This window comes from Erinaceus europaeus, chromosome 3, assembly GCF_950295315.1.
Source record: "Erinaceus europaeus chromosome 3, mEriEur2.1, whole genome shotgun sequence".
Taxonomy (NCBI): Eukaryota; Metazoa; Chordata; class Mammalia; order Eulipotyphla; family Erinaceidae; genus Erinaceus; species Erinaceus europaeus.
In genome coordinates this window covers 158240935-158255924 of record NC_080164.1, presented here as the reverse complement: position 1 = coordinate 158255924, position 14990 = coordinate 158240935, and the positions used below count along the sequence as shown (strand labels likewise).

Below are 14990 nucleotides of genomic sequence, written 5' to 3'. Positions count from 1 at the left end.
GTGGTGCAGGAGTTTGAACCTGGGTTCAGCACATAGCAATACTGGTACCCTATCTTTCCGGGCCCACTGGCTCAAGTCAAATAATAATAAAACCTTTCTTTTCCCAGGGTTTTCAAAATATTTCTCACCAGAAGAGCACACAGGTTATCATGCACAAGGACCTACATACTTGTCCCTGGTCCCAACCTGAAGCGGGGGGGGATGTCCCATGCGTGGAAGAATGTTGCTACAAATGTCTTACACTATTTATCTATCTGTCTGTCTGTCTGTCTGTCTACCTACCTATCTACCTATCTATCTCATACCTACTATATAACAAAAAGATGGGGGAGGCACCTGTGTGTGGAATTATAGTGCAGGCATAGTACCAACAATAACACTAATGGTGGCAAAACAATACTAATAGTAATAAACATAAAAATGTTTCTGTACGATTAAGCTATGAACAACTCAATATACTCCCTTCTACATTCTGAACTTGTTGTAACTACTTTTCATTGACATTTGAGCCTGTGATTTTCATCCCTTGCTTTCTGACATCTCTATTGTTTTTATCTTTCACCCATCACAGCAGCCCTGACCTCCAAGATTTGTAATTTTCTTTTTACAGAATCTTCACACTTGCTCTAATATTTGTGACATACTATTGCCATTTAGTTTTGTTTTCCTCTCCATTTTTTTTTTTGTTTCATTGTCTTCAGCTCATAAGCATTCTACTGCTATATGCCTAAACAAAACTATAGCTTGGGTAATTTCCCTAAGAAGTACCAAGCCCCTATATTATGCAGACCTAATCAAAATTACATCTTACTAAATTCAGAAGTTTAGGTAAAGATGCATTTTAAGATTTTTATGCTTAAAATTTTTACCTAGTCATTTGAGTGCACATGTTACAATGCACAAGGACCCAGGTTTGAACCTCGGTCCCCATCTGCAGGGGGAAAGCTTTGCAAGTGGTGAAGCAGGGCTGCAGGTCTCTCTCTCTCTCTCTCTCTCTCTCTTCCTCTCTATCTCCCCCTTCCCTCCTGATTTCTGGCTGTCTCTATCCAATTAATAAAGAAAGAAAAAAATTAAATGTTAATGACAATAAAAAAAATTTTTTTACCTAGTCATTTCAAAAGAATTGTAGTAAGTTTTAATAGTTTGAAATGCTTATTAAACACACATCTACAATACAAGTTTCAATGGGAAATAAAATGAATCTAAAATGTAGTAGTCTATAATAATGGTATGATTCTGTCATTAACTGTGAACATTTCCAACTTCAAATTTTCTAAGTTACTTAAAGATATGATTAAGACCGATTTTTAACTATGCCAAAATAAGAATTTCATTTCACTTTATTGGCCTTTTTTCCTTTTTATGTTTCTTTTGATCTGTTAGCCCCTTGGGAAGTAATGACTAAGCTAAAGTAAATTGCATTAGACTTGTCAATAACAAAGAAAACTGTAGCTTTAGGAAATAAAACAACTTTCAGTTATGCATACTGATGGCATGTGGAGATCATGTGAATAATTGAAATATAGAGAAATTAATTTTAATTAAACACATTTTAATCTCTTTTTATTATAACAAGTTGAGCCAGAATTTAAAATGTAAATACATTTAATGAATTAATTTCATTTATCTTTCTTATTCTCACCTGCCTTTAATTAAAATGTGATATGTGCATTAGAGGTTGTGTGGTGGGCAAAATGATGGACTTGCATTTATGAGGTCCTGAGTTCAGTCCTTGGCATAGCACATACTAGAGTAGTGGTCTTCTTTCTCATTAATAATAAACACATGTGTTTTCAAAAGTGCTAAAATGCATAAATGCTTTTTAATGATCAGGAAGAGGAAAAAAAAAACTTGAATTGAAAACATTTTTTTTAATTTCTTTTTTATATTTATTTTATTTATTTATTCCCTTTTGTTGCCCTTGTTGTTTTATTGTTGTAGTTATTATTGTTGTTGTTGTTGGATAGGACAGAGAGAAATGGAGAGAGGGAGGGGAAGACAGAGAGGAGGAGAGAAAGATAGACACCTGCAGACCTGCTTCACCGCCTGTGAAGCGACTCCCCTGCAGGTGGGGAGCCGCGGTTCTAACCGGGATCCTTATGCCGGTCCTTGTGCTTTGCGCCACCTGCGCTTAGCCCACTGCACTACAGCCCGACTCCCGAAAACATTTTTAAATTGACAGTCATCCACTGATTATAGTGACTGCATACAGTCACTATCTGGATAATATATTTTAATCTTCACGGTAATTTTCTCTACATTGCACAGAAGTGTCTTTAGACAGAAAAATATTGCAGTAATATTTTCCATGTACAGAAAGCTTCTGCTCTAAAAGGCTCTAAACAGAAGGTGTTCCAGATGGTGTCACTTTAATGTGTATTCTTTGTATATATTAACAATTAATATTTTGGAAAATAAAGCTTTCTTGGTTACACTTAAGGGTTTCTGGCATGCTATCTGATGTGCTCTATTGGGATTTAGATTATGTACTTTTTTTAGAACCTTAGTCAGGATTTCTTTGTGTGTGGGGGAACAGTATGGTATTTGATGTCTGTTGCCACTTAATGTTCTAGACCAGGAGGCCAGAAATCATCTTCTTGAACTGTAGGCTGTATATCTGCATCACCGAGGATGTTCAGTAGACTACAACATTCTATCCTTAAAATTTGAAAACAATTTATGCTCCTTAGATGGCTTTTTTTTTTCATTTATCTTACTGTTGTGTTCAACATCCTCACACTCTGTAGGTGTCCCTTTGTCAATGACACCTATTATTAAATATCTACTGTAGATTGCTAGTTCTGATAATCACAAGATGATAACTCAGCCATGTTATCAGAAACAGAAAAGACCACTTAGCTTTGGTTTTCATTATTTTAAAGAAAGATTCTTACCTTGACCGAGCATACTTGCTGGCTCCAAAGTCTGACTACTCTCTGTCTTTGTTACACAATCCAGACAGATAACAACTCTGAAGATAAAATATTTTATTCACAGTTGTGGGCCAAACTATTTCTCTCAGTTTAGGAGATTCTCTTCCTACGTTTTAAGGTTCTTATTTTCATATCAATTTACTACATATGTTTTATCCTCTCTTCTTGAGCAGTTTTCTTATTAGTATTTATTTATTTCCTTTTGTTGCCCTTGCTATTTCATTGTTATAGTTATTATTGTTGTTATCCTTGATGTCATTGTTGTTGGATAGGAAAGAGAGAAATGGAGAGCGGAGGGGAAGACAGAGAAGCAGAGAGAAAGATAGACACCTGCAGACCTGCTTCACTGTTTGTGAAGCAACTCCCCTACAAGTGGGGAGCTGGGGGCTCGAACCGGGATCCTTGAGCTGGTCCTTGCGCTTTGTGCCACCTGCGCTAAACCTGCTGCGCTACTGGCCGACTCCCGTTTTTTGTTTTTTTTTTAAATAGCTGCTGATATGTTAGCAATACTCTAGAGAGTGAATTATCTTAAAGTGGTTTCTAAATTGTGCATGTAATTGCAAATTAAACAGTAGCCGATTGCCCACAATATCAGCTTGACTGCCTTTGTAACTTTCTGATGATTTAATTTGTGGAGATGGTTTAATCTGAAAGTTGCCAAGACAAACAAGTGATTATCTTCCCTGACCCACCCCCACAGGTTTTGCAAAAGAAAAGAACTGTTCAGACTTACATTATAAAGTGATGTTATTGTTAGAAAGAAGAAAGGGGATACTTGACTTTTTGAAGATAAGTGGATTTTTTACATTTTTTTAGGTTTTATTATTTATTTATTCCCTTTTGTTACCTTTGTTGTTTTATTGTTGTAGTTATTATTGATGTCATTGTTGTTGGATAGGACAGAGAGAAACAGAGAGAGGAGGGGAAAGCAGAGGGGAGGAGAGAAAGATAGACACCTGCAGACCTGCTTCACCACCTGTGAAGCGACTCCCCTGCAGGTGAGGAGCTAGGGGTTCAAACGGGGATCCTTCACCGGGATGCTTCACTGCTTTGCACCACGTGCGCTTAAGCCACTGAGCTACTGCCCAACTCCCCGAAAAGTGGATTATAAGTATAAACATTTTGCTTCAATATTTTCATTCATTTCAGAGCACTACTGAAGTCTACTAGAATGAAAGTTCCTGAGCAAATGAGTGCTGATTTAATGTGAAATAATAAAGGAGAGGGAAAAGATCCCATTTAGACAGATGAAATTAGGATAATATTATTTTGTTATTATTGTTTGTTTTTTTTTAAGACAAGTTTGTGTAACTGAACCTAGAACTCTAGACAGTATTTCAGTAGGAGAAAATGAGGCAGTTTAGAGACTAAGGTATTCCTAAAGCAAAAACAGTAGGTTCTAAGATGTGAGCTGACTGGGGAGCAACTCTAGGTTGGCCGTTACTTTCTTGAGGAAATGTTTGAGCGCATGTCTTAGAAGGATGGAGTAGACTGATACCACTGTAGTATTACTAGATAAATGTATTTAATAATTCTTATTCTAGAATGATTGCTGTTTCTTCCTAAGGATACAATAAGTATATTGTAAATATACACATGCATGGACACACTTTTTCCCCCCATTGCTGGACTTCACCACTTCAGGATGATTTTTACAGATTGACAAAACCAGAGCCAGAGACACAGAGAGAGGAAGAGGGGAAAAACACCACAGCAACAACACTTTCTCTAGTGTTGTGGGGGTCAGGTTTGACTTTGGTTGTCGACACATGGGCACATCAAGACCCCAAAGACTCAGTTTTGCCCTAAACTTCTCCTGCCGAGAATCTTGCAGAATGTCACATCCAGTTCCAGCTTTCTGTCCTCTACCTAATCAACAGTAGTTTCTCTCAACTCTACATCCACAATATAGCCAACCATTCCTCACCACTGCATTGTTACCTAAGTGACCTCTAGCCTTGCCTATGCAGCATATCCTTACCTGGAAATTCACTTTCACTATAATCTCCCAAAAGTGTATTCACCTGGAGTCAGAGCAATCCTTAACAAACAAAACACATTATTCACTTAAAGGCTCAAGTTAACCAGTATTCCATCAGGCTGTTAAGACCTTATATGATTGGGTGTAGGCTTACCTTTGAAACATTTTCTTTCCCTTCTCACTTCCTCTTTCAGTCTCCTACATCAAGGCAGTTTCTTGACAGACTTTGAATAAACCCAGTACAACATACTCTTCAGGGTATTTTTATATATATATAATTTTTTCTATTTATTTATTTCCCCTTTTGTTGCTTTGTTTTTTATTATTGTTGTAGATACTGTTACTGATGTCGTCACTGTTAGATAGGACAGAGAAAAATGGAGAGAGGAGGGGAAGACAGAGAGGGGGAGAGAAAGATAGACACCTGCAGACCTGCTTCACCACCTGTGAAGCGACTTCCCTGCAGATGAGGAGCCGGGGGCTCGAACTGGGATCCTTATGCCGGTCCTTGCGCTTTGCACCACATGCACTTAACCCGCTGTGCTATCACCTGACTCCTCCAGGGTCTTTAAAATATCCTTCCCAGGAGTCGGGTGGTAGCACAGCGGGTTAAGCACACATAGTGCAAAGCTCAAGGACCAGTTAGGATCCCGGTTTGAGCCCCTAGCTCCCCACGTGCGGGGGAGTCACTTCACAAGAGGTGAAACACTCCTGCAAGTGTTTCTCTGTCTCTCTTCCTATCTCCCCCTTCTCTCTCAATTTCTCTGTCTCTATCCAATAACAAACAAACAAATAAATAAATAAATAAAATATATCCTTTCCATCTTCCTAGACTGCTCTATTCATACTAGTGTATGATTTGCTTCTTCACTCTATACAAAGTTCTCAAAGATTCCTTCTCTTACCACCACACCTACAACAGGAAATTGTTCCATCGGGCTCTCTCACTTTACCAAGCTTTTGTTCAAATATTTTAAATGGATGGACACAAAACAACCTAACATTTTGTTTTTAACTGTTTCCCCCCTTATTTACAGGTTTCATTTGGGGAAGAATCATGCTGGTTCCTCTCATCACTGTATACTTAGTACCTAAATAGTACCTGGTAAACAGCTGATGCTGAATATTTATGGGAAAAGAATAAGTTAAAGGAGTTTTAGCTATGCATGACTCACAAGCATAGGAAATCCATAATTTTATATTCAAATAATACCCACAATGATATTATATTTACAACTACCAAAATTTTCCCAAGTACTACACTGTGAATTTTCCAAAGTGGTCCAGATCTATTAAAAAATTACACTAATTTATCACACTTGTGTTTGTGCTAAATATAAACACCTTAGCATTGGGCTTCTGCTGAACAGTAAAAACACACATATAAACAATGTATACACATAAGTCAGGAAATTTTTCACATGCTATGAATAATGGATTTTCTCCTAAGAGAATGAACAAAATATCTTACTCCTTTGAATTGCTAGAATAAAAAGCAAAAAATCTCACTTACCTTCCTTTTTCTACCAAGAGCAAAACATCCACTTTTTCCCCATTTTGAACCATTGTGCTGATTGCTGAAAGGAATGGAAAACATAAAGATATCTTTAAAATACGTATCTCCTAAGGAAACACTATTAATATTTAGTCATATGCTTGAAATTGAGTCATCAAAATTGTATGTATCAACTGCCATTGCCATTTGCAGTAGGCAAGTCCAAGACATAATGTCAAGAAAAAAAAAGCTTACTTAGCTCCTGCAGTCGTCTCAAATGCATTCTATCTTCTTGTACTTCTTGCATTTGAAGGCAAAAATGCAAACTAGATTTGTGCATAGCAAACCAGCCTTTTCTCCACTGATCCAGTGCATGACAGTCTTTATAGTAGAGTTGACCAATCAAATTATAGTCAGCTTCTGTTAAGTTTTCAGCAACAAAGGGAACAAAATGCTGTTAAGACAAATACAGAAAAGTAATAAAGACAGTGAAAACAGGAAAACCCTTCCCTATCTATGGATATGAGCGAGGGCAGGTAATAGTCTTTTATTTGTTTACTTATTTAAAAGACATAAAAGTAGCGGTCGGACAGTGGTGCATCTGGCAGGGCAAACACATTATCAAGTGGGAGGACATATAGGAGGAAACTTCATGATCAATGGAACAGCACAACAGTTGCCTGCCTCTCTATTTATGTCTCTACTGAAAATAAAATTGAAAAAAAAAAAAAGCCACAAGGAGCTGTGGAGCCACCATACAGCCACCAAGTCTGGAGATAACCCTGGTAATAACACAAATAGAAGTAATTCAAATTTCAAAACAATTATTTAAGCTTGCTATCAGTCTTAAAATAGGCATCTATAATGTATTTTCAATTGCAAGTATCTTAAATTATATATTCCTATTATATTCATATATATATATGTATGAAATAGGATAGCACTATGTTCACTGATTAGTGACTTTTTCAAAATATCAGCTATCAATGTTAATCTCTATTTGTATATTTTACTGAATCCATTCCTTTCCCCTTTGTGTATATTTTAAATAAGACAGCTAACTATAGGAAGACACACACAGAAATGGCTTTATAATATTGAAAAGGTTTTGATAATCAAAACATAGCCTCCATTTAAAGAATGATTTTTCAGGTTCTAATTTCTTCTCTGTGTAAGACTCTACTCTACGAAGTAGCTCTAAATATCTTTAGAATATAGATGCTGAAAAAATGCAAGTATTTCAAGAATCTTACACAAGAATCTTACACAAAATGTGAAGCTCAATCACAGACTGAAAATTGGGAATGTTTGATAAATCTATGATAGTAATACAATAAATACCTTGACTATCGCCTCTGTCCATTTTCTTTGAGTTTGCGATGTTTCAGCACCAAATAAAAATGCACGTTCTGAGGGCAAATAGATTTCAAAGGTAAAGATGGGCCTATAAAATACACAAGAAAATGCAACATCAATTGGCTTTTGAAATAATGAAAACAAGCAACATTAAGACAATGAATAACATTAACACAACCAAGTTTTTATTTAATGCCTTTGAAATCAGAACAATGTTAAGAAACCCAACTACATAATTCTTTTCTACTGATGATTTGTACTTTTTTTTTAATAAGAATTTATTTATTTTGGATAGACACAGAAATTAAGAGGGAGAAGGGGGAAACAGGGAGGAGGACATCTACAGTATTTGGAGAAAATGAATAATCAAAGGAGAACAAATCAAAAACTTATACAAGATGTAGCCTAAGATCCAATGATGACAATGGAATTCTATTACCGGATATAGTATTGGAAAATACTTTTTATTCCACACCTATTTAATGACACACCTACCCAGTATTTAAACAGAAGTCTTCCTTGTGGACAGCTAGGCAGACAACTTCATTGATATTAATGGTGCCATTAGGTGTGGTAGACTTATCATTTTCATAATAACTCAAGAAGCCTCCTTCCAAAACACACCACTTTTTATTTGTCTCTAAGAATAAAAAATAGTAATGATAAATTGTGCTGTATTACAATTACACATTTTAAAATATGTTACATTACTACTGAATGCCAAATATATATATATGTGCTGATTTCCTAAGGTGTGTAAAGAGTAAGTTGTTGCTGCATGAAACAAAATGTAGTCACAATCTGTTCTATTAGAATTAGAGTCAAATAACAGTGAATGTGGAGAAATACAATGGTCAGAGAAGCAGATAGGTCTGTAGGAAGACTTCAGCAAAACAACTCTAAAACAGCAAAGACTGATTGATGACTAGGAACATTAGGAGAAAAAAAAAACGAAGAGTAAAAAGTAAGATTTAGGTTGATGTTAGGTAAAGCTGTCTACTGCAAGAACTATAATAGAAGTCAGTTTGTAGCATATTGAAGACTAAATGGAAAATAGGAAGTAGAACCAGCCAGGATAGATTCATAGTCTCTGTAATTAAAGGGGATGAGGCGGGAACTCCACACAAATGGTGGCTTGAGTCAAGTTAAGTGGCAGATAATAAAAACAAATACTGAATTAAATCAAAGGTGAAAAATATTCTTTCAAAAAAAAAAAGGGGAAGTAATAAGAAAAAGATCTCACTCCAAATAAGATTATGGACTTAAAATGGGACCCCATCTAACCAAATTTCTTCAAGACTAGACTTCTCCTAGCAATCTTCCTTTAATCCTCTCTCCAGGTTGTTTATTATCATTATTACTATTAGCAGTGATAGTGGCACCAGCAGCAGCACCTTTAGCACAATGTAGACCCTAAGATCATAAAATTTGAAGTAAAAGATTCTGGCTTAACACATGCCATTATGGCTAGAGAGACAGCTCACCAGGTAGAGCCTGTGCTTTGCCCTGGGCTCAAGCCTGAACATCAAGAAGTTGTTACGGCCCCCTCTCTCATGATACACCAAGACCCCACTTCCTCTTCATCCCGATCCTCCCCTCCTTCCACAGAGTCCTTTGCTTTGGTGCAGTAAATCACACATAGTCTGTTGTTTTCAACGGGTTAGGTTGTTTTCGCCGGGCTGGCTTCACGGGCGGGTAACAGACAACCAGGGACTCATGGTTGAGCTGCAGGCAGTATCTCTTTATTCATGCAGGACGCAGCACAATCTAAGATGAGCTAAGATAAACTCAAGTACCCTAAAACTCACAATGCTGTCTTTATATATACTTTCCAAGTAGGGTGGAAACAGGATGTGACATAGAGAGGGTGGAGAGAAAAGTGACCGGTGAAAATCAGAGTGTGACAAGGAGGGGGTGGAGCAGGCGAGAATCCTATCACTGAACCACCAATGGCCTGGAGGGAGTGCTTTATGTAAATGTAAAAGTGATTTATGTAAACAGACCAAAGCTTTGAATGGGATTAAATCTATCCCTATATAGGCATATGGTTAAGCAGAAGCCAGGGGGAGCTGGCATACTATCCAACATCTCCCCCTTTCTTTTTAACTAATGGCCACTGTGGGGTGAACAGAAACCTATATCGTACAGGCGTTTTCAAAAGAACTGGCATAAGACATGGAAAACAAAATAGGCGAGTAGCAATAACCAGTGTGATGCCAAGGGGAACGTTTCTTGCCTCAAACGGCAAGGTCTAGCAGGTGAAAGGGCATTTCTTGCCTCTGGGAGTGCTTCATGCCTCTGGGGGCATCTCTTGCCTCAAAGGGCGTTTCCTGCCTCTGTGGGCATCTCTTGCCTTTTGGGGCGCTTCATACCTCTGTGGGCATAACCTAATAAGGAGGGGGAGTTTTCTGCCTCTGGGGCAGAGCCTGCAGGCGATGGGACATGGTCTATAAAGTCTCAAGGCAATTGGCTGAAGTTAGTCTTTGAGAAACACAGCAGTACCAGTAAGTCCAATGGAGGTGTCAGTCCAAAGTAGCTGACCACAGAAGAAAATGCCAGAGGATGAAACGCTGCACGTCTGTCTCGATGGGGAATGTCGGCCACCAGAATTCTGCTTTTCTGTAGAGAGTGAGCTTTGGAGTCTGTGAATCTGTTTCTTCAGGTCATGCCAGGTCTTATCATTGGTTTCCGGGGGTGTGTTGTAATCACTCCATCTTGTGGGCGATGTCAGAGAACAGGGGTCCAAATGGATTTCCAGAAATTTTCATTTGAGTAGATGCTTTTTCATGTGAAGCCTTGACAGCTGAAATTCACTTACTTGTCAAACAAAACTTGTAGCAGATTAGAAGTTTACTATAATTGATAACTCCATTATAATTGGAAGTCCTTTCTAGTATGATTTTAAGGTTGTTTAAACAGTTTAAACTCAATAAAATGTGAAAAGGTAAACAAAAGAACCAGGGTTAAAAGCCTCAGGCATGAGAATAATTAACATAATCATTGCACTATCTGCCCCACCCATAACTCATACAGTTTTCAGGATTAAACGTTTCAGATTTATGTCAAGACGTAAAAGAGAAATCAAAGGAGGGAAAAAACAATTTTTTGGATTGTTTCTGGATGTCTCTAGAAATCATGGCTACGTCCAGCATTTTTTTTTAAGTCAATGTCAAACAAAAATTCAGTCATTCAAATCATTCTCTTATGAAACGCAACTTGAACCAGATTATCAAGATCAAGCGAGCTTTTGCCCTTCTGCTCCACGGGAGGTTTCTGTCCTCCCTGAGCTCGCCTTAGGACACCTGCATTACCGTTTGACAGGTGTACCGCCCCAGTCAAACTCCCCACCTGGCACTGTCCCCGGAGCTGGTTGCGCCCGGCCGATGCCGGCTTGGGGCTCGCCCCCTCCCCCACCGGGTCAGTGAAAAAACAATCAGAGTAGTGGTATTTCACCGGCTGCCCGCAAGGCCGGCGGACCCGCCCCGGCCCCTCGCAGGGTCATGGGGGGACGCCAGGGGCCTCCCACTTATTCTACACCTCTCATGTCTCTTCACCGTGCCAGACTAGAGTCAAGCTCAACAGGGTCTTCTTTCCCCGCTGATTCTGCCAAGCCCATTCCCTTGGCTGTGGTTTCGCTGGATAGTAGGTAGGGACAGTGGGAATGTCATTCATCCATTCATGTGCGTCACTAATTAGATGACGAGGCATTTGGCTACCTTAAAAGAGTCAGAGTTACTCCCGCCGTTTACCCGCGCTTCATTGAATTTCTTCACTTTGACATTCAGAGCACTGGGCAGAAATCACGTCAACACCCACCGCGGGCCTTCGCAATGCTTTGTTTTAATTAAACAGTCGGATTCCCCTGGTCCGCACCAGTTCTAAGTCGGCTGCTGGGCGCCGGCCGAGGCGAGGCGCTGTGTGGAACCTCGGCCCCCGGGGGGAGGGCGGCCCCGCCCGAACCCCCGCCCACCACCCCCCCCCCCGCCACCCCGGAGGGGGCGCGCAGAGGGAGGGCGGAGGAGGGGGTCCCCCCCCAATATCCAGCTAGCAAAAGCCTTAACTACGTTAAATCTCTAATATTTACAATAACTCGGACTTACCTCCTATTATTCTTCACTGGCAAACACCATCTACTCTCCCATCTATTAAGGTCAAATGGAAAGACCCACTTGATAAAATTTGGAAAGGGCCTGACCCTCTATTGACCATGGGAAGAGGTTTTGCGTGTATTTTCCCTCATAATTACTCTAAACCTGTCTGGGTTCCTGCCCGCCATGTCCAACAATACCCTCATGATGGCACTGTTATCCCTGAAGAAAAAGAAACACAAGAGGACTTGATGCAGGATACATCCCAGGATCCATAATATGACATGGCAGAACCTACAAAAGTTGGCTCACAGAGCCCTCACTCCTCCCCCCTCCCATTCTCACGAGACTTATCATCCTATCCTGGAGTGCTATGGTTACTCCTACCCCTTCCCATTCTCGCGAAAGCTACTCCTATAAAAACCCTTCGTTTTCCGCACCTCACTCTCTTGCCGGCGCTCCACTCTGGTGTTCAGATGCAGGAAAGGTTACTGCGTGAGGCGGCCATTTTCTCTACCTCCACGTGGCCCAACCTGCTTCTCTAACACCCAACTCTGAGGTGCCAGCGCGAATAAAGATTTGTGTTTCCTCTTCGCTCCGGACCCTCTCTCTCTTCTCTGCAGCCCGCGCACTACAACATCTGGCGCCCAATGTGTCCCGCACTCACGCCCAGCCTGAGATCCAGAAAAGCCACCCAGACACAGGTAAGTGGCATCCGCCCACCTCTGTGGCCCCGAGTCTCCCTCCATCATGGGAATTTTTTCGTTTTATGAGGAGGTGTCCCAGTTATTATCTCCTTCTGCCCTGGGACAGATTCACGCTGTCACAGATGGTTTAATTTTCACTATCCCTTGGATTTTTATAACTGTGGTCGCCACTTACAAGATATGTACAACGTGGTCTGCCATGAGGATAAGTGACCTTGAGGCTGAGATACGAGAGTTAAAGCACATGTGCTTAAGACGCCCTCAGCGATCAGCAGATAGACCCAGAACTTCCGTTCCCACAGACACGTACATGTGTTCGGAAGCTCCTCCTCCGACCCCGCCCCCTGCCGCCCAGGGTTCAGCTTCTCCTGAGATACAAGAGTTAAGAGATATGTGCTTACAACCTAAACGCCCTAAGCAATTTGCAGTCAGCACCCAAACTTCTGTCCCTGCAGACATGTGCTCAGTCCCTTCTGCGGCTTCCATGACCCCTTCACCCGCAGACACGTGTTCAGTTCCTTCTGCTTCTCTGGCCCCGCCCCCAATTCCATTTAGGGTGCTTCTGACTGTTCCTGCTGGATTGCTTCAGGCACGCATTTTTAAAAGCATCTTCCCATCGAAGAAAGAATCCAATCAGGAGAGTAGAACTAACCACGTGTCTCCATACTTGGGAACTGCCAGGGTACTGGAGAATGCTCCTCAAACTAGAGTAGTCCTTCTCCATGGGAAACATTCAAGAAGAAGTCCAGAAAGTCCCAGTGGAAATCCCCATGCATATCCCAAGGTCTACGATCACGGTCATAAAGAACCAAATTGTGGCCCGGAGAAAAATGTAGTCCTTTTCCTCAGGAAGCATGGGAGAGGGAATCCAGAAAGTCCAGGAGAAATCCGTGCATCTCCCAAGCTCTATGATCCCGGTCATAAGAAACCAAAGTTCCCGGTCAGGGAACCGAAGTGTGGCCCAGAGTAAAATGTTCCAGAGACAGAGAAACTGTCTCATAATGAAACAGTAGAGGCTTTGGCAAACCTCTTCATAAGTAGAAGAGAAGATGTTTAGAATGTTTAGAATATCTTAGCAGAAGGTATATGAGGGTTCTCTGTATTACACATAAAACTTTTTTGTAAGTCTGAAAGTGAGTTAAAATAATTAGAATTAATGACTGTACTATAAAGCATTAATCCTCTCAAAAAATAAATGTACAAAATTAAGAATTTTGTGGTTTATGTAAAAATATCTTGCTAAGAGTAGGGCACCAAAGTAAAAACCCTAGGTTGAGGGTGAGGGTAGATGTCCAGCTTCACAGGGCCGGGGGGGGGGGTGTTTGGGATGGGATGGGACACAGTCTTTTGGTGGTAGGAATGGTGTTGATGTACACTCCTATCAATTTGTAGTCATATAAATCACTAATTAATTAATATGAGAGGGGAAAATTGATTGAATGTCTCCAACTTTTTAAATCACAGACTGAGTCTTTTTAATACATAGGCTGAGTCTTTGATATGTTGACTCTCTTGAAAGCTTACATCAGGGAGAACAGAAGCTGCCAGTGGCACAGCTATGTACAAATAATGTCAAGGACATAAATTATGGTGATGTTGTGTATGATACAGCAAATACTAACAAAGGGATATTTCGAAGTTAACCTAATTGCCAAATAATTGATTATATCAATAACTATCTACTGTCTTCTTAAACCCTAAGACAGCAGGAACCTCCCGAATCCTCTATAGAGCCTATATTTCCCCCAGTCCTGGAACCTCTAGTGTGTGGCTCACTTTCCTGGATGCTTCTCTCAATTCACACCAAATGATATTGCATCCACTGATCCCAACCTAACCAATGCTCTGAGTACCACCTCAGCATGATTCATTTCAGATTGTGTCCAGAGACATCAGGCATGGAATGTCAACCCTTCAGCCTCATTATTTGGGTGAGACCTTTCCTTTCATAGGATTCTCTAATTCCATTCCAGGAGGTTCAATTCCTAACAAAATCCCAAAACCTAGATATAGACCTGGTCCCGTAAGATAGAGCATATGTTCACATGTATATATAAATTAGGGCAAAATATATACCTGGAGGCAAAAATACACCATAGTCTGTAGTGAGTCAGTATCAAGTTCATAATGAAATAGTGTCTACACAGACTTAGACACCCTCCTCACCTACTTCCTATTACAGTTCTCTCATTCACTCCATAGCTAGCCTCATCAAAGCAAAGACTGCAAAAGCTGAATAAAGGCAAGAGACTGGAATACTTTAACGATGGCTCTTTTTTATTTTAAATATTTATTTATTCCCTTTTGTTGCCCTTGTTTTATTGTTGTAGCTGTTGTTGGATAGGACAGAAAGAAATGGAAAGAGGAGGGGAAGACAGAAGGGGGAGAGAAAGATAGACACCTGCAGACCTGCTTCACTGCCTGTGAAAC

At 40.2% G+C, this 14990-nt stretch overlaps 1 protein-coding gene across 4 annotated transcripts in view; it reads right to left on the bottom strand.

Annotated features, from left to right (window-relative positions):
- The window catches only part of ARAP2 (ArfGAP with RhoGAP domain, ankyrin repeat and PH domain 2), a 214039-nt gene that overhangs the window by 76826 nt on the left and 122223 nt on the right, over window positions 1–14990 (bottom strand). For all 4 annotated transcript variants that reach the window (XM_060188231.1, XM_060188230.1, XM_060188233.1 and 1 more), the window contains 4 exons: window positions 8261–8405; window positions 7751–7853; window positions 6665–6863; window positions 6428–6491 (listed from right to left, as the gene is read on the bottom strand). In XM_060188231.1, coding sequence (XP_060044214.1) covers window positions 6428–6491; window positions 6665–6863; window positions 7751–7853; window positions 8261–8405 — 511 coding nt within the window. The remainder of the gene's footprint in view (window positions 1–6427; window positions 6492–6664; window positions 6864–7750; window positions 7854–8260; window positions 8406–14990) is intronic.